Source organism: Gekko japonicus, unplaced genomic scaffold (genome assembly GCF_001447785.1).
Source record: "Gekko japonicus isolate JY-2015 unplaced genomic scaffold, Gekko_japonicus_V1.1 scaffold92, whole genome shotgun sequence".
In the NCBI taxonomy this organism is placed as follows: domain Eukaryota; kingdom Metazoa; phylum Chordata; class Lepidosauria; order Squamata; family Gekkonidae; genus Gekko; species Gekko japonicus.
The window spans coordinates 1039713-1064136 of NW_015169780.1; the positions used below are offsets into that span (position 1 = coordinate 1039713).

The 24424-nt window shown below is 42.7% G+C and overlaps 1 protein-coding gene across 1 annotated transcript in view; it reads right to left on the reverse strand.

The window, feature by feature from the left end:
* Positions 1 to 19743, reverse strand: part of LOC107115140 (vesicular inhibitory amino acid transporter-like) — a 52228-nt gene extending 32485 nt beyond the window's left edge. Inside the window, exons 1-2 of the mRNA XM_015416768.1 lie at positions 19565 to 19743; positions 6953 to 7151 (exon numbers count right to left, since the gene is read on the reverse strand). Coding sequence (XP_015272254.1) covers positions 6953 to 7151; positions 19565 to 19743 — 378 coding nt within the window. The remainder of the gene's footprint in view (positions 1 to 6952; positions 7152 to 19564) is intronic.
* Between the last annotated feature and the right edge of the window lie 4681 nt (positions 19744 to 24424).

A 24424-nucleotide genomic window follows, 5' to 3' on the forward strand; every position in this document is an offset into this window, starting at 1 on the left:
CAGCCCTGAGGGCCTTCCCCCAGCCCCATGACCTGCAATGCTGCCTGAGTGCTGCCGGCAGGAGAGTGGTGGGAACTGCATGGCCCTGGCGCTTGATCTGATGGATGCCATCCCAAGTGGGGTCCCAGCCGAGCAGGTGCCCACACTAGCCTCTCTCCTCCCGCCAGGACAGGTGCAGGTGGGCGGTGTGTTCCCAAGCAGCGGCCGCAGAAGGGTGTGTGTGGCTCCTCAGCACCAGCCCCCTGTGGCTCAGCTCCTGCTGCCCCCGCCAGCTCCAGCAGGGAGTCACCCAGGCAGCCCAGAGAGTCAGGGGGCCTGGGGTGGATACCAAGTCATGGGGCCTTGCTGGGAAGTCAGGGGGTGGGCCCCAGGGGGTCCCACCGTAGCTACAGGCCTGGACCCCAGGTGTAATTTAGTACAACCAACTGCACAATGCAGGACATTCACAGCTACGCATCTCCACTACCTCAGTAACCGCTGCTCTATGCCCAGAGACATGCGGAGTATGTCAAGAGAATGTGAAAAAGAAGAAGATGAAGATTATTTTGTGGTTGCAGGACAGGGAGGGGCTCTGAACCTATCTGTTTAAGAAAGGAATAGTCTCCATTGCTGAACTACATAGTCTCACTATTCCTGGTGTTTCTTTCAGCATGCATACAAAAGGAGGTAGAAGGTGTGGTGCCCTTGTACACATGTGTACAAGGAGCAAATCTTTCCAAACAAAAAATGGCAGTTGTATAAGGGCTCACCACCCACCAGGCAAAACTGCTTGGCCCAGTTGTGAGTCAGAACTCATGAGCTGAAGATCAATGAGACAAATTATACCTTTTATTCAAATCCATTTGTATGTCTCCAGTGCTGCCTATGTAATCTGGTCAAATGAAGTTGTAATCTGGTTAGATGACATTATTATTCTCTGGTTCTCTTCTATTATTTAGTGGTAATGCTTCAGTTCTGTTAAGCCATTACTCATTTAAAGAAGTATGAGAATTAGCCATGACTACATTAAATCTAATAGCATTTAATTATGACTAATAATGATGGGCCCCCGAACTGAACCCCAAACCTGAACAGACCTGCTCTGGGGCATTTGGTTCCCCTTTTCTCCTGGCTGCAGCTCACCATGGCTGGGAGAAAAAAAGGGGGGAATTGCCTGGAAAGGGTTAAACAGCTGGCAGCCATTTAACCTATACATTTTGCTTCCCCTCAATTGAAAGTGGTGGGGGCTTAATGGCACACAGCCATTTCAACCTAACAGTGGGGTGGGTCCATCCATTAGCTGTGAGGTTGAAATGACTGCCAGCTGTTCACCAGCCTGGTCACTTTCCCTCACTTTGAAACCAACCATTGAAATGGCTTGCAACCATTTAAACTGAAAAGTACTGGGTCCGGATGTGTTGGTAAGTGAAACAGCTCATAGTTTATTTCAGCTCAGGAAAACAAGACAAGGAAAGCAGGACCGAAGGCCTGCTTATATTCCCATTGTGAACCACACCCACCCACACCCGTGATAGGATTATTTACAGTGCACTTGCATTCCATAGGTCACTCTAGGATCCTGACCGCCCGATTGGGTGCATTCTAGGATCTGTGCTGGCTATTGTCTAAGAGAGCGAAGCTTAAGCCATTCGCATGGCTGTGTGAGGACCCGACCATGTGCACAGTCTATGTAAGAACACAACATAAACCTAACAGCTTAGTCGCAAACCCCACACTGATCAGCTGTTAGGTTTAAATGGCCCCAAACAGCCAAACTGAACCAGAGAAAAGACTGGTAAATGTTCAGGGAAGGCACCTTCCCTGACCATTGGTTTGGGGGCTCCAGACTGGCCCAAGTTCATGCTGAATCTTGGCTCATGAGCTGGTTCATGCCCATCCCTAATGCCTAACTATAACTGGGTAAGAGCTTTGGCCAACTCCAAGTGACAACTTTGACCCTAAAAATAGCCACTGGATTGAGACTACATTGAAAGGTTTTTTAAAAACTTTTCCTCTTTGCCATTTCAATGACAAAAAATGCCCCTCAATGCTACTTTGTGTCCAGGAAAGGGAAAAATATGCATACCATTGTTGTGCTACCAAAGCTTAAGAGAGCTCCAGGGAGTCATTCTTGACTGTAAAAATTGATTTTCAGTGCCCCTTTCCCACTGCCACTCCAACCTATATTTGGGTTCTACCATGGGAAGCATTATAGTACCCAATAACACATATAATCTGACCTTTAGTCACTTTTACATGCAGTGTTCACTTAGAAAATTAATTAAATATCTGGGGAAATAATTCACATCACCATTATTGTCATCAAAATTACATGCATTTCAGCTGAAGGAAGAAAGCATATCACTGGCTTAATAGAAATATTTATACTCAGGGCATAAATAGGAATACGTTCTTCCTGTATACATACAGAATGTTGTACTCTTATGCTCCCCATCCTCCCTAATACAGATTATATACACTTTCCAATTTGATATTTTTGTACTTAGTGTTTAAGCTATTTCCAAATGTAACTTGGAAGAACAACCTCTAATTGCCATGCAAAACACTGTTGCCCTTTCCTCCGGGTAGGGCAAAGCAACTGTGTCATTCTCATTTGTTACACTCAGTTTCCACCAGTAAGAGCCGTCTGATGGCTTTAATCATTCTTCTAAGGACTGCAAAGACTCCCCTGTTCAATTCATTATTATTTCATACAACGTCTCTTATTATTATCCTATATGTGTGCTTAAACAGAAGATCAATATTCCCTAAATAGGGCCAAAGTAAAAATGACATTTATCTTTCAATAACAGATAATAAAATGCAAAGAAATGTGGACAATCACCATAAGTTGCTGTAGATTTTCCAGGTTGTGTGGCCGTGGTCTTGGCATTGTAGAACCTGACATTTTGCCAGTAGCTGTGACTGGCATCTTCAGAGGTATAACACAGAATTTCTTTCTTTCTTTCTTTCTGTGTTATACCTCTGAGGATGCCAGTCACAGCTACTGGCGAAATGTCAGGTTCAACAGTGCCAAGACCATGGCCACACAACCTGGAAAATCTACAGCAACTAATGAACTCTGGCCGTGAAAGCCTTGAAAGCCTTCGACAACATAATCACCATAAGAATGCATGCAAAGTGACCTTGGTTAGGGAAGACCTACTTTTGCTCATCTCTGCTACACTCTTCTCCCAGAAGTGAAATTCATTTGTTTGCTTGCTTCTGATGGTGATAATGTTTGTGAGAGTGAGTACAGTTATATTTTAAAAAACCCTTGAAATGGTTTTTCTCACCCAGCTGTCACAGAAGCAAAGAGAAGAGGAGGTGACTATATTAACATGCTCTAATGAAGAGTTGCAGATTTCAAGGCAAACATATATGGCAGACATGAGCCAAACCTGGCACCTTGTCTTACCTTACAGCTGGTTTTGCACTTGCAAAGTAGGTGAAATTGACTCTCCCCAGGATCATGTAATTAACAAAGCAATCCTGAGGTAAGGGGCAAATTGGAATAGGAAGCCGACTACCCTCTACACTGGCATTACTCAGATTTATGCTGGTGTAGGGGGCGTTTACGCTGGCACAAGGCATGAGTCCTGCTGTACCATGCACTTCCACTGATGCAGCTGCACCACAGCCACACGCTAGCAGAGTGATGGCACAACCCCCTGGCTGGAAGACATGTGGGTATGCCAGGAGGCACAGCACCAGCCAGTCAGTTCCCAAAGCCTTTTCAGCGTGGGAATGCCCCCCAGAACAGGCGCAAATTGCACCAGCAAAAATGCTGGTGCAGCCTATTGGCAACCATGGTAACTCATAATTCATTCCTCCCACTCAGCTGTGGCCAGGCCCTTGGGAACCTAAGCACCTGAGGTTATGGACTAAGTGCATACCCAATCAGCACACCCCCCATGCCAATGACAGCCCAACCTGTCCTACAAATGGTTAGAAGAAGCTGCCCCACAACTCCAGAGGTAGGGCACACAGTATGGTATGCTGTCTAACATCTCCATGCCGTGGGAAATAAGAGCTAGTGCACATAATACCTTGGTAGCAGGCAAAACACAGACAGGGCACCTAGCGCTGCTGGGCAAGTACTCGGGGGAATACTCCACAAGGAGAGCAAAGTCCACACTCTGTGGCTGACCTCTCCCAGATTTCAGGCTCCACAGGTACAGCAGCTCATCTGCCGGGTTCCCAAGGGGCAGCCATACACAAACAGGCATCCCTTCCCCAAGGGAAGGTGGGAGGTTCTGGTGTATCGTGATGTTGTAGAGCATGGCACACACTGTGAACAGCTTCACCACTACCAGAGAATTCATAGCTCTGCAGCTGCCTGTGTGATAAAGGCATTGGAATCTCATATGCAACTGGTCAGAGGTCTCCCATGGCATGGGGCTTGGCAAAGGCAAGCCCCATTGTACCCATAGAAATCCAGGTGGGATCTAAGCCATTAGTAAATAAATAAATTGCATGATGCTGCAAACTCTCCTGCCCTCTTTAATTTCCTTAAAATGTATTTTCTGATTTCTAGGAATGGGCACAAACTGCATTTTTGCAGTTTGGTTTGTGATTCATGGCTGAACTATGAACCAATAGGCTGGTTCATGAATTGAACTGGTTTGAATCAGTTTTTGAGCCATTTAAAATTTAAACCCCTGCTTTCTGCTTCCTGCGAAAAGCAATGGGGAGCAGAAAGCAGGGATTTAAATGGCTCTGAGCAAAAAGCCGCAGTGAGCAGAAAGCTGGGGGTGAAATGTCTGAGAGGAATTTCACTTCCTGCTTTCTGCTCATAGTGAAAAGCTGCAGCCAGCAGAAAGCAGGGGGTGAAATTCCTTCCAGCTTTTTGCGAAGAGTAAAAAGCAGGGGTTTAAATGGCTCAGAGCCATTTTCTGCTCTTCATGAACTGCAATGAACTGCATCAAAATTTGTGGAAGTTCATGTTGGCTCTTCAGTTCGTGAGCTGGTTCATGCCCATCCCTACTGTTTTCCATTATAACCATATACTTCTGCTGCAGCAATCAGAAGGTTAGAATTCATGGGAAATGTAGTTATTATGGAATATATGGTGGCAAGAGCTTTGCAATATATGTTTCCTTTGGTTCCCTATGCACTGATCACTTCTTTGTGTCTAATACTAATCATTAGACAGTGTCTAGGCATAATGGAAGACTCATGGTGAGATTGCTCCATGCTACTAGTTAAGCCTGTATGAGAAAGGGCAGTTGCAGTGGCATCAGTGAGGCATCAGAGAGGAGCCAGTGCATGAACTGGGGCCATATCAATTAGAAATCTATATTAGATTCATAATGGAGGGAACCCTGGAATTCACTTGGTGAACCTGCCCCCATTTGATTTCAGTGCTATCATCATCTGAAATTCCAGAATATCTCATTGTCTAAATTATATACTCACTGCTTCTGCTTATTTAGTATTTTGGTGCTATTTAGACATTATTCCTATCCAGGCAACTTCTTGTTTTAGGGTATGAAAGGAATGGAGAAATTTCACTGTTCAAAACTTCTGAAATTGCCTTTGAGGACTATTGTTGTTACATTTATCTTGCATAACTAGTCATCACCTCAGTTCTGTGCAAGTTTACTTAGATATAAATTCCAATAAGTTCTATGGGACTTAACCCCAAGTAGATTATATTTTCATATAATAATTAGTAGTCTTTGAAAACTGTTTGATTACCTGTTTTAGGTCTTGGAGAAACAAATGGTTTGTACTGGTAAATTAGTACTTTAAATCCAAAATATTTAAAATGTTTAATAATATATTATCTACACATATTAATTATAGCTAATAGACTGTTAGCTAAATGACATTCTAAAATATAGTTGCAAAACCAAAAAGTCTAAATGTTTACTGGGATGTCTTTCTGCCTACAAAAGCATATGTATATTATGAATTCAACAGTTCTAAGTTGCAAATTATTCAGATTCATTGAGAATCTTATTATGTCAGGCTGATAAACCAGACGTAGTAGTAAAACAAAATGTGATGACAATTGCAGGTTTCGATAGTCAGACCATGTTTTATTGAAAGCAACTAAGTTTTAACAACGGTGCTATTCTTTAAGTAAATATATATATATGGTTTTCAGTTTCACTGAGACATCCAAGGAATTATAAATTGCTTTTGCCTTTGGGGAAGGAATAAATAAGCAAAATAAACACTGGAGTAAATAAGGGTGTTTTTTAAAAACTTTTTAATATAAATAAATATAACAATCGTTCAAGCCACAATAAATATTACCTAAAATTACAATAGTTGCTCCATACTAGTGATAATACACCTCTTAAATTTCCTTATGTTTTATTTCCATGTTTAGAATCCCATAAAAATCTTCAGCTAGTATATTCAATTGAATTCAAGTATTGCCAATAATAAATTAGTAATAGCCGTAGAGGTTCTGTTGTGTTTTGCCTCATTTTGACATTCATCAATATTGCAAATGTGTACAAATACCAAAAGTTCATGTGAGTCGTAGTTATATGAATTTACAGAATCAAATAATCACCTTTTCTTTTTGTTCTGTTGTACTTGTTGAATTCAGTGTATCTACAGTTTCTTGAGCAAAAGTCAGAGTTCTTGGACTGAAGTCAATATGAATCCTATTAACAAAGCTATTGATGTACTGTGCATCAATACTTGTGCTATTGTGCATCATATGATATGCATGTAGTTGCGGTAAATAGCAATAAAGTCAGGGCAGTCATAGAACTTTTTCAGTGCCTTTTTTGTTTTGCATTAGACACTATAATGTAGATGTTCACTATGTAAAATATATAAAAATCCAACACTTCAGTAATAATTTAAATAAGAATTGCCTTCAGTTTTATTTAGCTCACCTACTTTATATTTTGAGCAACAAATGGAAACCTTTAAAGGTTGTGAAAGAAAAACAGTTTAAGAAAATGATGAATAGATGATGGAAGTTGTGAATGGTAGAATGTGTAGTTACCTGAATAGCATTGGTTACATTCCATCCAGCTTCCCAAGTTGTAATCAGTGTAGTCTGGACATGTTGCATGTGAGGGCTCTCTTCCTCTTCACTGTGAACCTTGTTTAGTTCATCCAGTCTGGCAAAATTCACATTTTCTTCATCAGTGTGTAAGCTATCTTTCCATCTCACCATTTCCAAAACCAGGAACTCGATGTTCCTACAGTGGTTTAAAAAAGATGAAAACATTTGCTTCAGGTAAGCAATCCTGTTTACTTAATAGCTGACCAAAATGGGGTTTCCCTTACTAAAGTTATTTCTACACAAAGAAAGTATTAAATAATTGGGAAAATTGCTAGATGCTCATTGACAGAGTAACTGTACTGTATAAGAGCAGGTGCTCCTATCTCCTTTATTTGTATCAACCCAAAATGCTAATCTCAAGGTCCTTCCACAGAGAGGGATGCTAATTTCAAGACCCCTCTGTAAAGATCCTCAATGTTCTGCTCTGAATCAGTGAGGGTGAGTAACCTCTGTGCTAATACCTCCCATTCAAATCCATTCTGTCATGCTGATTATGTAGCTCAGCCATTCATGAAGCAGCTACAAGTGGTGGCCAGAATATTTTGTAAGCATCCTTTTAAATATAAGCATGAATGCCTCCATAAAGTAATTACTGCCCTTAACAATTGAATTGACTGGTGCTAAAAAATGAATTCTGAAATGAGCTTAGTTGAAAGTTAATAGCTGAGTTTCTCACTGGGCTAAGTTGCAGTACAAGAAAAACCAGCAGTTTCTGTAAACTTAGATTAAATCAGCATTCAGTGGTAGATCTACAACATGAAATTTAAAAAGGGTTTAACACTTAACTGTTTGTTCAAGGTTAAGTATAGAAAAGAAACACATGGATTCCAAGCATGAGAAATATCTGTGAGTTGGAACCTAAAGTGGTAGAACATTTTTTTAAATGTGGGGGTTTTGGTCTCTAGAATCCTTTACCTCTACAGGGATTGTGAGAAGATGCCATCAAAATTTTGACATAAATTTCCTGTTGATGTTCTTGTCAAGTTACAGAGGGCTTTAAAAAAAATCATAATTCAGGATACGAAAGTTATAACTACTGTAAAATGAAACAAAACAAAAACGTTGTGAGAGCTGGGGCAAAAACCACAGTTAATCTGATGCATGCTAGTTGTCCTTCAAAATATTTAAACCTTCCATTTATTATTATTAAGATGGTTAGTAGCAAAGGTTGACTAGAGGACTGTTTCTCTGGAGGGATGAGGCCTCTAGAATCCTCTCCAGGCTGGGCTGTTAAAATGACTAAAGAAAAGTGACACCTCCCCTTGTTGATCAACTCAGTTCTGATGACAATGACATCAAGGGAGAGAGACTCACTCCATCCTCACATGCCAGCCAGCCAGGTTTTAAGTCAAGTATCCCCTGTAGCACTTCCAGGGCTGCTGGGAACCATCTCTGCTTACTCTGAGACACTCTTATCCTATATCAATCTTCCTTGCTTAAGTTATTGGATGGCCACCCAAATATTGCCCCAGAAAATCTGGCTATGTTCTGGGAGGCCATGATTGGGTAGTTGAAGCAGAGTAGATTGAAACTGAATCCAGCAAAAATGGAGATTCTGTGGTTGGGATATGGGCTGCCTGCTCTTGACAGGATGCCACTGGCACTGGCACAGTCTGTCAAGAGTCTGGGAGTGATTTGGGATTCCTCCGTGAATATGGAGGCCCAGGTCATGCACAGACTGCCAGACTGGTGTTTTTCCACCTTCGCTTGGCTCGGTAATGGGTCCCCTTCCTGTTATGCCCTGACCTAGCCATGGCAATCCATACAACAGTCATCTCCAGGCTAGACTACTGTGACTTGCTTTATGCTAGCCTGCCCTTGAAATGGACCCAGAAGCTCCAACTGATCCAGAACAGAGTGGTGTAAGTCCTGACGGGAACATCATGAATGGCTCCCAGTGGAATAATGTGTCAAGTTCAAGGTTTTGGTATTACCTACAAGGCCTTGAGTGGTCAAGGTCCATCTCCTACCATTATGTCCCTGGAATAGTATTATGCTGGTGGTCTCCAGCCCTAAACTATCTAGCTGTCCTTGACCAGGGCCAGGGCCTTTTTGATCCTGGTCCCAACCTGGTGGAACTCTCTGCCAAATACCATCAGGGCCCTGCAGGACCTTATGCAATTTTGCAGGGCCTGTAAGAGATGTTCCTCCAGGCCTTTGGTTGAAGATAGCTGGCATCCTTCCTGCCCCAGCTGCTTTCCATACCTGTTTTAGAGAAGAAAAAGAGATTGGATTTATACCCCACCCTTCACTACCCAAAGGAGTCTCAGAGTGGCTTACAAACTCCCTTCCCTTCCCCTCCCCACAACAGACACCCTGTGAGGTAGGTGGGGCTGAGAGAGCTCTGACAGAAATTGCTCTTTTTCAAGAACAGCTGTGCCAGAATTATGGCTTGCCCAAGGTCATCCAGCAGGTGCAAGTGGAGGAGTGGGGAATCAAACCCAGTTCTCCCAGATTAGAGTCCGCACACTTAGCCACTACACCAAACTCCCCTCTTCCCCCCTGCCTGCAAAGCGGCCAGCAGAATGGGATACATATTTGCCATCTTTTGTTTGAAACATTAATGTTTTCATTGTTTTATCTTGATGTTTTTATGAACGATGTACATCACCCAGAGCCCTGCACTGCAAGGATTGGGCGATTAATGAATTTATTTAATAAATAAATATTCAGATACAAATAATCACATACAAATTTTCAAATATGAACATCAAACCAGTCCTTCAAATGATACTCCGAAGTAGGGACACCACATAAATCTTCAAAAAAAAACCCCTCACAACTGTGAATTCTAGCTAAGCGTTGTTCCGCTGGGTAGACTCCTAGGACTTCACCACTTTTCCAACATGTGTATGTAGTAAATCCACTTCTGTGTTCCAATTAAGAGTCCAAAGGGAATGAATGGGAGTGGATGCTGACTAGTAAGATAACACGTTTGAGATTTCAGTTTTAAATGAAAAACATTGGATACTGATTGCAGACAAGATATTCTTGCTTTGATGTCCTGACTGTGAAGAAACCAGTGTGTGTGAAACAAACATTTCAAGTTGAAGTGCTGTTCACCTGTTGTAAGTGTACATACATGGTAGACTCCCTTTGGACTGCTAATCGGAACACAGAAGTGGATTTACTACATATACATGTTGGAAAAATGGTGAAGTCCTAGGAGTCTACCCAGTGGAACAACGCATAGCTACAATTCACAGTTGTGAGATTTTTCTGAGGATTCTTTCCAGGATTTATGCGGTGTTAAGATGCCTTGGGGTATCATTTGAAGGACTGGTTTGATATTCATATTTGAAAATTTTAAATGTGATTATTTGTACATGATTATTGTATTTATATGATTATGACTGTAAAGTGTGAATAAATTAAGCAAGGAAGATTGATATAGTATTAGAAAGTATATTAGTAAACTGATCACGGTAACTTTTGTTCTATTTATAGCCATTCACCTCTGTGATGCTCTCTCCCCCATTTACTCCTAGGCACCAGCAGCCCTTCCTAGGAGTGGCCCATCAGAACACCAGGAATTAATTAATACTGGTTCCTGATTTTTCTTTCTGGCCTTATTGTTGCCTTTACAATTTTTTCCTGATATTTGTATTTTAATTGTTTTTATATTTGATTCTTGACAGCCATCTCAGGAACAAAAGCTGAGAGAATGACACACTGGTGGTAACTGTAATGTGTCATATTTCTGCCACGTACCTGAAAGTCGTCTTGAATTTTCTCTTGTTTTACAATCTTTAAATGGCTGATGCTACAGAAAGACAAGTATGATTATTCCGCACCTTTCAGTTTGTATTACTAATGAAACATTGTCATTATAGTAGATGTTTATGTTGCTATGGAAAGTCTTACCTGAAAGGTATAATCTGGTGAGACAAGTAATTAGCATTTTTAAAAGCCTTTTTTTATTAGACTAGAATACCGCTAAGGATTATTTAAGCACCCTTGATGGAGAAATGAAATTACACCAGAAGCAAAACTTTCACAGCTGTTCATTTTATGTTTGATTTATTAAATTTAAGAGTCACATTGTTTGCCTCCTTGCCAATGGATTATATAGTTCTACTTTTAAAGGAGCAAGCTGCAGCAGCAATCAAAGTCCTTTAGAGAGATTTTTCCCAATAATAAGTTGGATATAGGGGTGTACTTGCCTTAATCAAAGAATAAGCCCACAAACTTTCAGAATTACATGAATAAAACTAATTTCCTGCACTTTCCAGTCAATTTTAACAGCTTCAATGTTAATTATAATTCTGCTTTTAGAGTGGTTCTACAGTAGTGACATGTAGTGTAATTACTAAAGTTTGTACACAGAGTTATAATGGATGTCCTCATCAACAATCTACTCTTCTGTTATTTATTTACTACCATCTCATATTTCATCTAGGAGCTATTTTATTACAGTGTTTTAATTTTTTGCATGGAATAGAAGTACAATCTCTGTGGTATATGAACAGTCTTTGTCCTCGGTTGCGGTCACACGCGTGAGATAAAGCGGGGGGGGGGAAGGCTGTTTCCTCTGGAGGAATTTGTCCTGTAGTTGCATGATCACACAGTCCTTGGAGGCTGCGGGCACAGCCCACCACTGCATGATCAGACACAACTGCAGTTGAGTTGGGGGTGTTTTTTTGCTGTTTGTTTCTGATGCACTTAAATGAGGAATTGATTAATCGTATCTCCGCACTGAGGGCTCCCTATGGAGTTTGCGATGATGTGCATACTGAGAAGGGGAAAAAAAAACAATGGCACGGAGTCAGGATGGTCTGATCAGACCACCCGGATGCCATGAGAGAGCGCTGGAGTGATCAGACATCGCAACCCGTTTACTACCAGATTTTCCCTGGTGTCTTTTAACTCCGCTTCTGCGGTGGAGCAGAACGGATTGCCGATGGCTGCAGGGTGCTTCCCAGATATTGTTGTCTGGTCACGCCCTTTAAATCCGCCCGGCATTCACGCCTATGGTGGGTCTAATTGTGCGTATGATCGCAGCCCTAGTATTTTACTATGTTGTTAGCATGATATGTGGTTTGGTGCATGCTGCAAAGCATAGTTGTGGTTGTCATAAGGTTGCCGGGTCTCCCCTGGCCACTGGCGAGGGATGTAGGGTTGCCAGATGCAGGTTTGGAAACTACTGGAGATTTGGGGATGGAGTCTGGAGAGAACAGGGACCGCAGTGGGGTACAATGCCATAGAAGCTATCCTCCAAAGCAGCCATTTCCTCTAGAGGAACTGATCTCTGTAGGATAGAGATATGCTGTAATTCCATGGGATCCCCAGGTCCCAAGTGGAGGCTGGCACCCCCTAAGTTGTCAACGTCTCCACTCCTTGTCACAATTGCCATTAAAAAAAATGAAATTGGCAGTATTACACCACTACGTTATTGTGAACTGGTACCTTTTCTATTTCAGGTAATATACCTGGTATTCATGGCTGAGTGCCCCAGTCCAGTCCTGCTCTAAGATTCTAATCACTACAGTATAAAGCTTAAGATGATTATCTCAAAAGGAGTAGGAGGAGAGGAGATTGGATTTTCACCCCATCCTTCACCATGGGAAGGAGTCTCAGAGCAGCTTACAAACTCCTTCCCCTCCCCACAACAGGCACCTTGTAAGGTAGGTGGGGCTGAGAGAGCTCTAACAGAAACTGCTCTTTGAAGAGCAGCTCTGACAGAACTATGGCTTGCCCAAGGTCATCCAGCAGCTGCAAGTGGAGGAGTGGGGAATCAAACCTGGTTCTCCCAGTTTAGAGTCCATGCACTTAACCACTACACCAAGAAGAGTAGGTTTTTATACTCTGCTTCTACCTTAAGGCTTCTGAAAATGGCTTACAATACCATTTCCCTTCCTCTCCCCACAACAGGCACCTTGTAAGGTAGGTGGGGCTGAGAGAGTTCTGAGGGAATTGTGACTGGTCCAAGGTCACCCAGTAGGCTTCATGTGGGTAAGTGTGGAATCAAACCTGGTTCTCCAGATTAGAGACTGCTGCTCATAACCACTACACCACACCAGTTGTCACTGGAACCGCATCAAGCGAGCTTCTTTATTCATCTGTTTTCATATGCCTGATATGAAGGCCAAACTACACATTACCATTTCTAACTATATGATCTGGGGAGAGGAGTTATTTGCTTCACCATGGAAATGCAGCTCCAATGTGGGGCAAATCACTTGCCTGGGAGCCATTTGGCTCAGGGAAATGGCATGGGGGCAGCAAAAGCCCCATGCCATAGTCTCAAGCCAAATCAGACCCCTTGTAGCTGCTCTGAGCCTTTCCCTGCAGTTGCTGTGTGTGCCCTCAGGGAAACCCAAACCTGACTTGTTATAGACAATTATGTACAGTTTGGTCTTAAGTCCTCCTGCATCACTCCTAAATGTGCTATTTGTTAGGAACTGGGATATTTAATGTTTGCTAGTGCTATAAATGTATAGCTCTTTCAGATCTTGTGCTTCTGTAGGTATTCCCTTTTAGATTTTGAAGGCTACTGAACAATGTATCAAAATCAGAAATAATATTTTCTCCTGCTTTTGTAATTTGACTGTAAATGCTACATTTGTGGAGTGTTTGAGGGTGTTGTCGTTCTTATTCTCTCTCACATTAACAGCACTCAAATGGCAGTAATGCAAGAGAGGCTGAAATACACTTTTAAGTGTCATGTATTGACACTCTATGGAAGAGACATCTCTCTGAGCATCAGTGTATTGGCACTCGCAATACACTGTATTCCACGAGTTGACATAGCATGTCTCAGTGCTAATTCACATTTTTTTCCTAATTCTAGTTTTGGTTGGTTAACATCTAATTAAACATCTAGTTAAAAATCTAGTTTTTATCTTGTAAAGAAAACATTCAATAAGCTGATTAGTGGGATTGAAAGACAGTATTCTTTCAGCAGTATTTGCTGTGACTGGGTGCTCCGGTTTCAGGAAATGTTTTTGCTTTGGAGCTAGAGAAGAAATTATACACTCTCATTACAAGGATGCTTCCTGGAAATATCCACAATAGTAAAAACTCCCCTGTTGGATATTATGAAATCTTCAGCCTTTTCCTAATATTGAGTTGAGGCAAAGGGATGAGTTTCAAAGATGAAAGCATGAATATTTAAAAGCCAACTTACCCCCTTTGCCCCAGTGCAATTGTTGACTATATTCCATGCTAATGTAATGATTATAACAGAACCAATATTTGACATATTTCTGCCCTTTCCTCTCCATCTCCTCTTTGCTCTCTTTCTATATGCTTACAAACCTGGGGGCAGAGCTCTGTTGATTTTAATATTTGAGCAGCACCTGATGGGCACTTTTTAAAAGAATAAATGATGCTGCTGTCCCCAATAAAGAAGATGTTGTGGGAGGAGTCCTGCTGGCTACAGTCTTCCTGTGATCTTGGTTTAATCATCCTGCAATGCAACGAAGGAGAGAGCAACCATTACCTTGAGCAGTTGAGCAGAAAGGGAATTTCAGCCGATGCGTTTCTCATCCCTGCATTACAACCTAGGATCACCATTCCCCCCCCTTCCACAAACTGTGATTTAGTAGCCCTAATAGTCCAGACTAAACAGAAGCTAAACAGAGTTGATGATGGTCAGTGCTTGGATAGGAGTCCACCAAGGAAGACAAGAGTTGCTCTGCAGAGGAAGGCAATGGCAAACCACCTCTGCTCTTCTCTTTCCTTGAAAACCCCATGAGGCAGAACTTCATGGGGTCACTGAGAATCAGCTGTGACTTGAAGGCACATGCACATTCACAGACAACAGTGATGGGTACAAAAGGCCTGATCTTCTTTGCACCTGGTCACCCTAGCTGCTTTTTGTTTCTCAGAGACTCTGCCTACATCCAGTTTCACCCAGGTTTCTTTTAAGTTTACCTGCTATCAGAGTCCTTTTAGGCAAACAAGTTGTTGCATGATGACTGTTTTGAAAGCAATGCATAGATTGCTCTCTGCAGTGGATTGAGTGGCCAGGGTGTATACCAAAGCTCTGCATTTCTCTTTCTCACTGCCATCAGGGAATCTGAAGATGCTACAAGGATGCAACCTGGTTTGCAAACAACCTGGCTATCCTCATAATAAGCCCCTCACTGCCACAGCCTCCCCACAAAATGTTTGCAATACAATTGTGAAAACTTGCAGATCAGTGGGGTCATGGTGGTTGTGATACATGAATATGTCATTGTTTAGCCAGCCTCCATGCTATTGCTTTTGGAGTTGCAAAAAAAGCTGCCACAGGTTTAACTAAGTAGGGTGATTCAAGTTTAACATGAAACGGAACTGGATCTTATATAAGAGTTTAACATGAAGTTAGAATTCCTTTATTCCTGTTTTTATTTACATACTGTTTGTTTTTCCTTAAAGATGTCAAGCAAAAAGATGGTTAACATGTCTTTTTATCATATATAGTAGAAATATATAAGTTTAACATGACTTTAGATTATATATAATAGAAATGTTAGTAGTTTATTTAGATTTGTGTTAGATTTTAATATATAGTGTTGCTAAAATGGAAGTTTCTGATATGGTAAAATATTAGTTAGCATTGTTATATATGAGAAATTTGATTAGATACTATGACATTGTAACACTCGGGTTTTTTTACTTTTTCTTTCTGACAATTAATAAAATATTCTTTTAAAAACATTTTAAAAATCAACATTAAAACCATTTAATAAAATATATGTACAATAATTCAATCAAAAAAAAAATTACAGACTCCAGATACCTACCTCTCACATATCAGGAGTCAAATAAAATTACTTTGGGATGACTGGCCATCCCCACCCAAGAAAGACTCAAAGAAAAAGTCTTAAATGAAAACTGCAATAAACAGAAAATGTGAAATATCACCAGGTAAGAAAAAGTGGCCCTGGCTTGGATGGTCCAGGCTAGTCTGATCTGGGAAGCTAAGCAGGGTTGGTCCTGGTTAGTATTTGGATGGGAGACCACCAAGGAAGTCGGGGGTTGCTACACAGAGGTAGGCAATAGTAAACCACCTCTGTTTGTCTCTTGCCTTGAAAACTCTGTGTAGTCAACATACGTCAGCTGTGACTTGACAGAACTTTACACACAGAACTTTACACACTCACACAAGAAAAAAGGGTAAGCATTGACTGGTGATGGTGGAAAGTGCCACCAAGTCACAAGTGACTTATGGTGACCCCCATATGCAAGAGACAGTCAGAGGTGGTTTGCCATTGCCTGCCTCTGCATCATGACCCTGGACTTTGTTGGTGGTCTCTCATCCAAATATTAGCCACAACCAACCCTGCTTAGCTTCCAAGCTCTGATGACATCAAGCTAGCCTGGGCTAGTCAGGTAACGGAAAAGCATTGGCTACTACTATATTAAAAGTAGGGCATCAGATTCCTATGATTTAGAATTCTGCATCTTCACGTCTGCTGAGACCTGACATACATACATGAAGAATAAATGTTTATATTATTGTTATTATTTCAGCTAATTGCTGGCCTTTGCCAAATACTTTAATGATAATCTCAGTCCTCCCTCACTGCTTTGCTGCAGTGCTTTTTCCTTTCTTGAATCTTACCTAAATGTCAGTTTCTTAGTTTCCAGAGCAAAGAGTGTGTCCAATTTCTCCATGAGTGACAAGCTTAGCATAATTTGAGGTGCTGAAAAATAAAATCCAATAATCCTCTTTTCAGGTCAGCCCTTGCAGAGTAAGACATCTGCAAACTAACAAACACTTGAGCGTATCACTTGACATTCTTGTCAGTAAGAGGGTTATGGCACAAGTGCACTCATATCTGATATTTATTGAAAATGATTTTTTTTATTGGCCCTTCTCTCCAATAGCATGAGAGATCATTAAAAACTTTAAAGCTTAAGCAAATAATTCATGATTAATGATTTATCCCATGTATTTAACCCTTTTCAAAAGTAGAGAATTGGCATTTTTATTGTATTATCCCGTACAAGGTCTATATTGATTTGTGATGCCTTTTTGAGGGAATGCAGGGGTGGACTGGGGTCACATGCCCCCTTCCTAGATTGATTCCATAGGAGAACCTCTGTGCCATTTTACTGGTTATTGTTGTTACTCTCATTACTGAAACAGAGCTATTAATAATCACTGATGTTTTAAAACTACTAGGATGTGCTGCTCACTCCTCCAAGTGGTGAGAGGTTCTAGGGAAAGCACGACTTACCTTTGATAGAAAAGGTCTTGTGGCATTTTGTAATGTTTGCTTTATTTTCAAATATATAAGTAGAGCACAGTAGGAAGCAAACATGCACTTAGAGGGCACCAGTTACATTAAGAGCTGGCGGGGGAGAGACTGCAATGCCCAAATTTGGTGTAGTGGTTAAGTGCACAGACTCTAATCTGGGAGAACCAGGTTTGATTCCCCACTCCTCCACTTGCACCTGCTGGATGACCTTGGGCAAGCCTTAGTTCTGGCACAGTGGTTCTTGAAAAAGAGCAGTTTCTCTCAGAGCACTCTCAGCCCCACCTACTTCACAGGGTGTCTGTTGTGAGGAGGGGAAGGGAAAGGAGTTTGTAAGCCGCTCTCAGACTCCCTTGGGTAGTGAAGGGTGGGGGATAAATCTAATCTCCTCCTCCTCTTCTTCTTCTATTTCAGCCAAGTCATAGCTGCTTCTGTCTGTTTCTTTGTCTTTCTCTGTTCCCAACTCGAAACCTCTCTCTCTCTCTCTCACCTGCCCACCCTTCTGCCTCTTCCTCTTACATGGTACATCTTCTGTAACCATCTCCTAAACAATTAACACCCATTAATCTTGTAATTGTTGCTCTAAGGACCCCACCACATCAATATCACTGTGTCTCTGTACAACCAAGGCCTTCAAGCCTAAAGTAGTCAAAAGACTGAGGGACTCAGCCCTTTGATATCAAAACAGAGGTTCTCTGTCAAGGTTCTCCATTAACAGTGATGCATTCTTTAGACACTGCTGGTCAGTAACTCTTACTAGTAATTCTTACTAGTAATAGATTCGTTTCGGAGGGTAGCTGTGTTGGTCTGCGTTAGGACAGCTAGCTTTGAGTCCAGTAGCACCTTAGAGACCAACAAGATCTTGGGTGTGTGTGTGTGTGTAATGAGCTTTCAAAAGACAAAGCTCCCTTTGTCAGATAGAGTTAGATACTTCACCAGATTCTCCTGCCTGTATCTGATAAAGGGAGCTTTGACACTGAAAAGCTCATCCCCCAAAATCTGGTGGTGTCTAAGATGCTACTGGACTCAAATCTAGTCTAGCAATAGATTACCATTTCTTGTTTAATGGATTTCAAAACAGTATTTTCTCCAAGCAAATCTTTGTTTGGTTTATTTATTTGCCTCATTTATAGGGCATCTTTCCAATAAATTGCCCAAAGCATCATATACTATGAAAAGCTATGGCCCTCATTTCTTTAAACCCTCAATGTCTGTAAAAGCAAGATATAAACATTCTATAATAAAGGTTTCTAGGACCACTTAAATTACTTGAAAATTAATGGACCCAAGAAAAAATATGATTACAATACAAGTTTCAGGTGGATTTTATGAGCTGGAAGCATGTTTTCAGCAGATATTTATGCCAGCAAACTGTAATGTGGAAAAGAACAAAAGGTAGGTCTTTGTCAAGGTAAATGCCTTTGAAAACTTGATTACAGAAGGACTGTGAAACATTATTTTCACAAGCTCAATTTTCATACTTTCAGAAGTGCTGCCTACATTCTAAATTACTTTCGTCTAGGGTTATTTTCCCACCCTCACTTACAGTAGCTCTTCCAACATTATAATTTTTTTTAATCTTTGTAGAACACTATAAATGTACATGACACGTTAGAAGTGCATAAGACAAAAGTCCTTGCCCTGAGGGGCTTAAAGACTAATTCCGACAGACAACAATTAGTGGGATGACAATTTAATTCAAGTTGGTGGGGAGGGAGGAGAGGAATGTCAACAAAAAAGATCAGTACTTGAAGGATTCTGGAGGGAAGTAGATTTTAAGCAGGGATTTGAATGTGGGGGAGGGCTTTTGTCAAACAAGAAGTAGGAAGCTTTCAAAGCCTGAGGGACAGTATGAAAAGAACTGAGTATCAAAGTGGCAGAGACAAAAGAAGACAGCAAGAAAGGAGCACTAGTAAGATGCTCAGAGGAGAAATGAGAGCAGGCACGTGTGCTTGTGAGAAACCATAGGAACAGGAATCCGAGAGAAGAGGGCACTGAACAAAGAGTTCAATAATCATTAGCTATTGTTTCAGGAATGATATGTTTTATTTTAAAACCAACTCATTAATTTAAAAAATGAAACTGATTTTTTTTCTGGAGAAACAATGCAGTCCTCGATGATATAAATGCTAGTATATTGCTAAGGAAATGATTGCTGAAGTCTGTGTCCCTTACCCAGTAATCTTTGTAGGCAGTATACCAGGGATCATGTACACTTTCACTCTTCATGTGCTCATGAAAAAGATAATTAGGTGGAGCTTGATTAATTCTCTCCTGGGGCTGTCTCCCCGGCTCTGGCTCCTTCTGTCCTGCCTAGGTTATCTCATCCCTGTGTGGCCCTACCAGGCCCTCTGCCCTTCACCTGTTGGGGCACCTGGCTCCAGCATTGTCTGTCACATTGGCAGCTTCCTCCAAGCCTTCTGCTATCATCACCACTGCTAACATGCCTTCTTCACTGGCTCCAGTCAGCTGCCCTCTGTCCCAGCTGTTGACCTTTAAATTCCTTGGCTGGTCAGTTAGTTTCTGCTTTTGGTCAGTCATTTCCAGCCCAATTGTTGTTTCCTCCATTGGGTGGGGCAAGGACTTGCAGGGGCAGCTCACCAAGCACATCCGAATATCACTCCAGATACGCAAATATATCTGGAAAATGCTGATACGGTATTTTATTCAGAGTTGAATATCTTAAGGAGGGATATAATATCAACCTAGTAAATCTGTGCTCACCCATTTAGACACCATATGGTTCAGGGGGTGGGGAGAAAGATGAAGATAACAAGTCATGAAAATGTTCTGAATGCCAACAAATTATCTATAAATTGTTTATACACAGATAAATGAATGTTCTTGCCACTGAAAAAAATATAAATGCTTGTAATAATTTAACTCCTGTTCATAGACTTCCTCCTCCACTAGGTGAACCATAAAAAGAACAACGCCAAGTGTTGCAAATTAATAGTAGTTAACCAGAGCCTAAACAATCTGTCACCAAACATGAGATAAAAATATAGTGGGGTCAAAATAAGAAAGTATTATGATTCCTAGAATAAGCATTGAGGAGAAACACTTACTTTACAAGAAGCGCTCATCTTGATTATTTATCCAACATTCCCATTTTCTTGTTTCTTAGGACTAACTGTTCTAGCAAAGCTGAGAGCTACAGGGTGGTAAATAAGAAAGTATTATGATTCCTAGAATGAGCATGAAGGGGAAAAGTGTACTCTGCAAGAACACATCTTGATTACTGTTGTCCAGCACTCCCATTTTCTTGTTTCGCAGGACTAACTGTTCTGTTCTAGCAAAGGTGAAAGCTACAGGGTGGCAATAGAATGCAGCAGCCACGAGCAGGGAGAAGACATAGAAAAAAAGACAGCGGGTTAGGCGCATATTCCAGAAACCACAAGGAATTTTGAAGCTTAAACCCAGTTAAAATGCACAGAAAATTGCATATAGATGAATCTTGTGAGCCAGTACAATACAGGACAACAACATGTGATCCTTTAAAAGGAATCTCTTATATCTTATTCTGAACATGGCCCCAGAATGTGGATCAACAAAATCTCTCTCCCTTTCCCTCTCTGTGGAGAGAGATTAGTGGGAAGTTACCCCATTTATAGATTGTTGTACTAACACACACATAAAAATCTGTAAACCAGAAATGAACACACATAGAGCAATGGCCAAGGAGAGAATGGTGGTTCATAGTTACCATCTCTGATGAGTGTGGACTCCTCAGTATATGGAGGCCTGATTTATAACTATTATTTGGAGCTACACTTTTTCAGTGACTCATCCACAACCTGCTTGGCCTGAAAAAGGTATTTATATTTACATTTTTATGTGTTTTAGTACAATTTAGACCACTGAAGAAGGCCCTCTGGGCCAAAACGCATTTAGTCCTGTGGTTTCTATATATGTGTAACCATTACTGAGATCCAGTAGTTATTATATGTGCAACTCACCTTTGTTGCTGTATACTAAGTTCTGACCTTTTACTTGCATTCCATGTATGTTTTTAATCGTAAGGTTTTGTACACTGTGTAATAAATAGTTGCATTTTATTTCATGTTTTAGCTGCTCAAACTTGGTTTTCAGGTTGGGCCCCCACCCTTTTTGTTGTTTCCCCGAATGTGGTCACTGCCAACATGCACATATAAATGCTGACAATCCCAGATGAATGTTGTGAATACCTGAAAGTAGTTCACCTCTTACATCATGAAAAAGTATCCTCATGCTGTCAGAAAGTGTTCCTGTTAGCAGAACAGGTTTATAGGATGCAACCCAAATTTATTTTCCCACTTTTGGGGATATGTATGTGTACATTAAGGTAACTCAACATTCACAATAGTTGTCTGGGCCTAACTACATTTATATAAAAGCATCCAGTTTTGTAGATTAATTTGTGTGTGTATACGTAAACCCATATACATATATATTTTGTCATTGAATGAATGTTTATCTTTGGAGGAAAATTTTCAAATCATATAATTTGTCTTAATTTATGTCCAGAAAACTGATCATGATCTGTCCTAGGCCCGTAGCTACATTGAAGAATTCTGGGGCCCGGCCCCCTGACTTCCTACAAATGCCCCACAACTTCTCCATCTGTCAGCAGCCCCACAGGCTCCATCCTGGGCTGGAGGCCGAATCGGGCAGAATCAATTTCGACCAGCAGAAAGACTTCCACGTGTCAATTTTGGCAGTACGAGCGGATTGGGGAGTCTTTCCGCCAGCCGAATGTCGATTTCGTCCCCATTATATCCTATGGGCCATTGAAGTCAATGGTAAAAACATAGGGTATAACGGCCCCGGTCACACAGGCTGGAAAATGCGGGGGGGAAGCGTGGCTGTTTGCCCCGGGGCAAAATAATGCGTGTTTGCGCGATCAGACCTCCCGTGGAGCTTCCGTGGAACTCCCATGGAGCTCCCGTGGTTAGGGGGAGGTGCCGATCACATGGCGCAGCAAAGAAGCGGGGCAAAGAAGCGGGGGCCGCGCGCCGAGGTAAGGCGAGGAGGGGGCTGCCAGAGAAAGCTGGCCAAGCAGCGCTGGGGAGAGGAGGGGCCAGCGGCCTACTGGGCGGTGCGGCATCACGTCGGGCACAGCTTTGTCCCCACCAGTGAGGCAGGAAGGGGGCGGGCAGTAGTTGTGTAAGGGCAACAGTCAGGGAGCCGGCTGGTGGGGCGCACGAAGAGGGCAAAGCAGCATGGCTCAGCCTCCTCCGCCCTGACCACGCCTGCTCCTCTGCTGCCTCCTCCAGCGCCTGTCTTCGAGGCCACGGTGAGTGCCGCCTTCCTGGCTCTTCGGCTCCCTGGGTGCTGGGGCTCCGATCCCGCAGCCTCTGCGCACACACCCCCTTGCACCGCATGTGTGTCTAGTCAACTCTTCCCGGCTTTGCCCCCCCTTCCCCCAGCAGACTTCCTACGCTGCCGCCGCAGCCCCCCCTTCTGGGCTTCGCCTCAGCCGCTTTCTCTTCTGCCTTGCCCCCTTTCCCCCTATATGTTTCTCTCTCACCTCAAGCCATGCGCTCTGTGTTGCATTTCATCTGGCTGCTCTCCTCTTCTCTGCACGACTCAAGTCTTAGCGAGCTGCTCAGTTTTTTTTTTTAAACTAAAGTTTGTGCATGCTCTGTTGGGTGCTTGTGCGCATCCATGGAGACTTGGAGGAAAAAAAAACTTTTTGCTAGGGGACATAGGCGGGCACTGTAACTACCACTGGAAACGCGATCAGATGCCCGCCCTTGCCCCGCAGTTTCCGGAAACTAGTACCTCCGAGGTACTAGTTTTTTGCCGCCCATCTTCAAAGGGAAGCCTCAGTTGAGCCACGGGAGCTCTACGCTTCCCAGATGTGTCGGTGAGATCGTGCCCAGAAAATCCGCCTATCTTCCATCCCTGTAGCGTGGCTAATGCTCCGTGTGACCGGGGCCAACGTTACTTTTCCCCCACCATAGAGAACAATGGAGGGGTTGGGGCAACCTGTTTGGGGGCCTGTAGAATTGGGCCCCCTGGTCCAATGTTCTTGAAACCTGGTGGGTATCTTGGGGAGAGGCTCCAGCAGCTACCCTGCAAGGTTGGAGCCTCTCCCTCAAATCATCGCCCCTCCAGTCCCCAGAATATACCTTATGTTTTTGCCATTGACTTCAATGACCCATAGGATATACAAGGGCCAATTCAGATCAGAGAATCTGAATCGGCCCACAGGAGCCCAAAAGGGGCCCGAATGGGCCATTTTCAGGGGTGCATTCAGCTCAGATGAACCAAATGCACATCTCTAAGCCATGGCATGAAGTGGTGCAAGGCAGCCAGGCGAGCGGGCTGGCAGGTGAGGTGCGGCCAGAGGGCTGTGGGTCCTGTGGATGAACCTGCAACTACAGAGATTTCTCCCTTTCTCCCCCCAGTGCAAGATTGCAGACCTCGCTCGCTTGCATGCACCTGTGCCCTCATCACCCAAGGAAGCTGGCTGCTGAGGGAGAGAGAAACACAGCACTCCCTCAGCCTCCCCTCCTGGGTTTTTCCTTCAGCTCCCGCCTTCTCAGTCCAGCCCAATTGCACCAACGCAGGGCAAACCCAAGCCACCAGCAGTAGCAGAGCAGCCATCTCCACCCCGTCTGCTCACCCACCTCTCCTCCTTTGGCTTGTCTCCCCGGGCCGGCTGCCACTTCCAAGTCTGAGAAGTGTTGCAGCAGAAAGCCCCTCTGCAGGGCAGTGGGTGGGGGTGTGACTGAGGCAAAGTCACCGTGGAAGCACGAAGTCAGCCAGGAAGAAATAAATAAGGAACCGAACAGGAGCCCGCCACTTTCGCCATAGTTCCCTGCACTCCACACAGCCAATGCGGTTGCGGAGGGAAATGAGAGGAGGAGGGGATCCTCCTCAGGATACTCGGAGTCAGTAACTGACTTCCACTTACATCCAACCTCCACACACCCACCCTCCACAATAGGGGAAATAACCCTGCTCCTGCATGCGAGTGTGAGTTTATTTTATTTTTATTTTATCAGTGCCCCCTGGCTTATTTAAAGGCCCCCTGAATTAAGAAATCCTGGCTACAGGCCTGATCTTTCCCAGTTTTTTTCCAGCCAAGGCAGACTGTCTTGTAGTTCCCTTTCAACTAGTAAAATATAGCATATCCATTACAGAAAAGGAATAATGGACTTAAAGAAAAGAGCCAAAATGTGATATTGAAAGAAGGAAGGAAGGAAGGAAGGGAAGGAAGGGAAGGAAGGGAAGG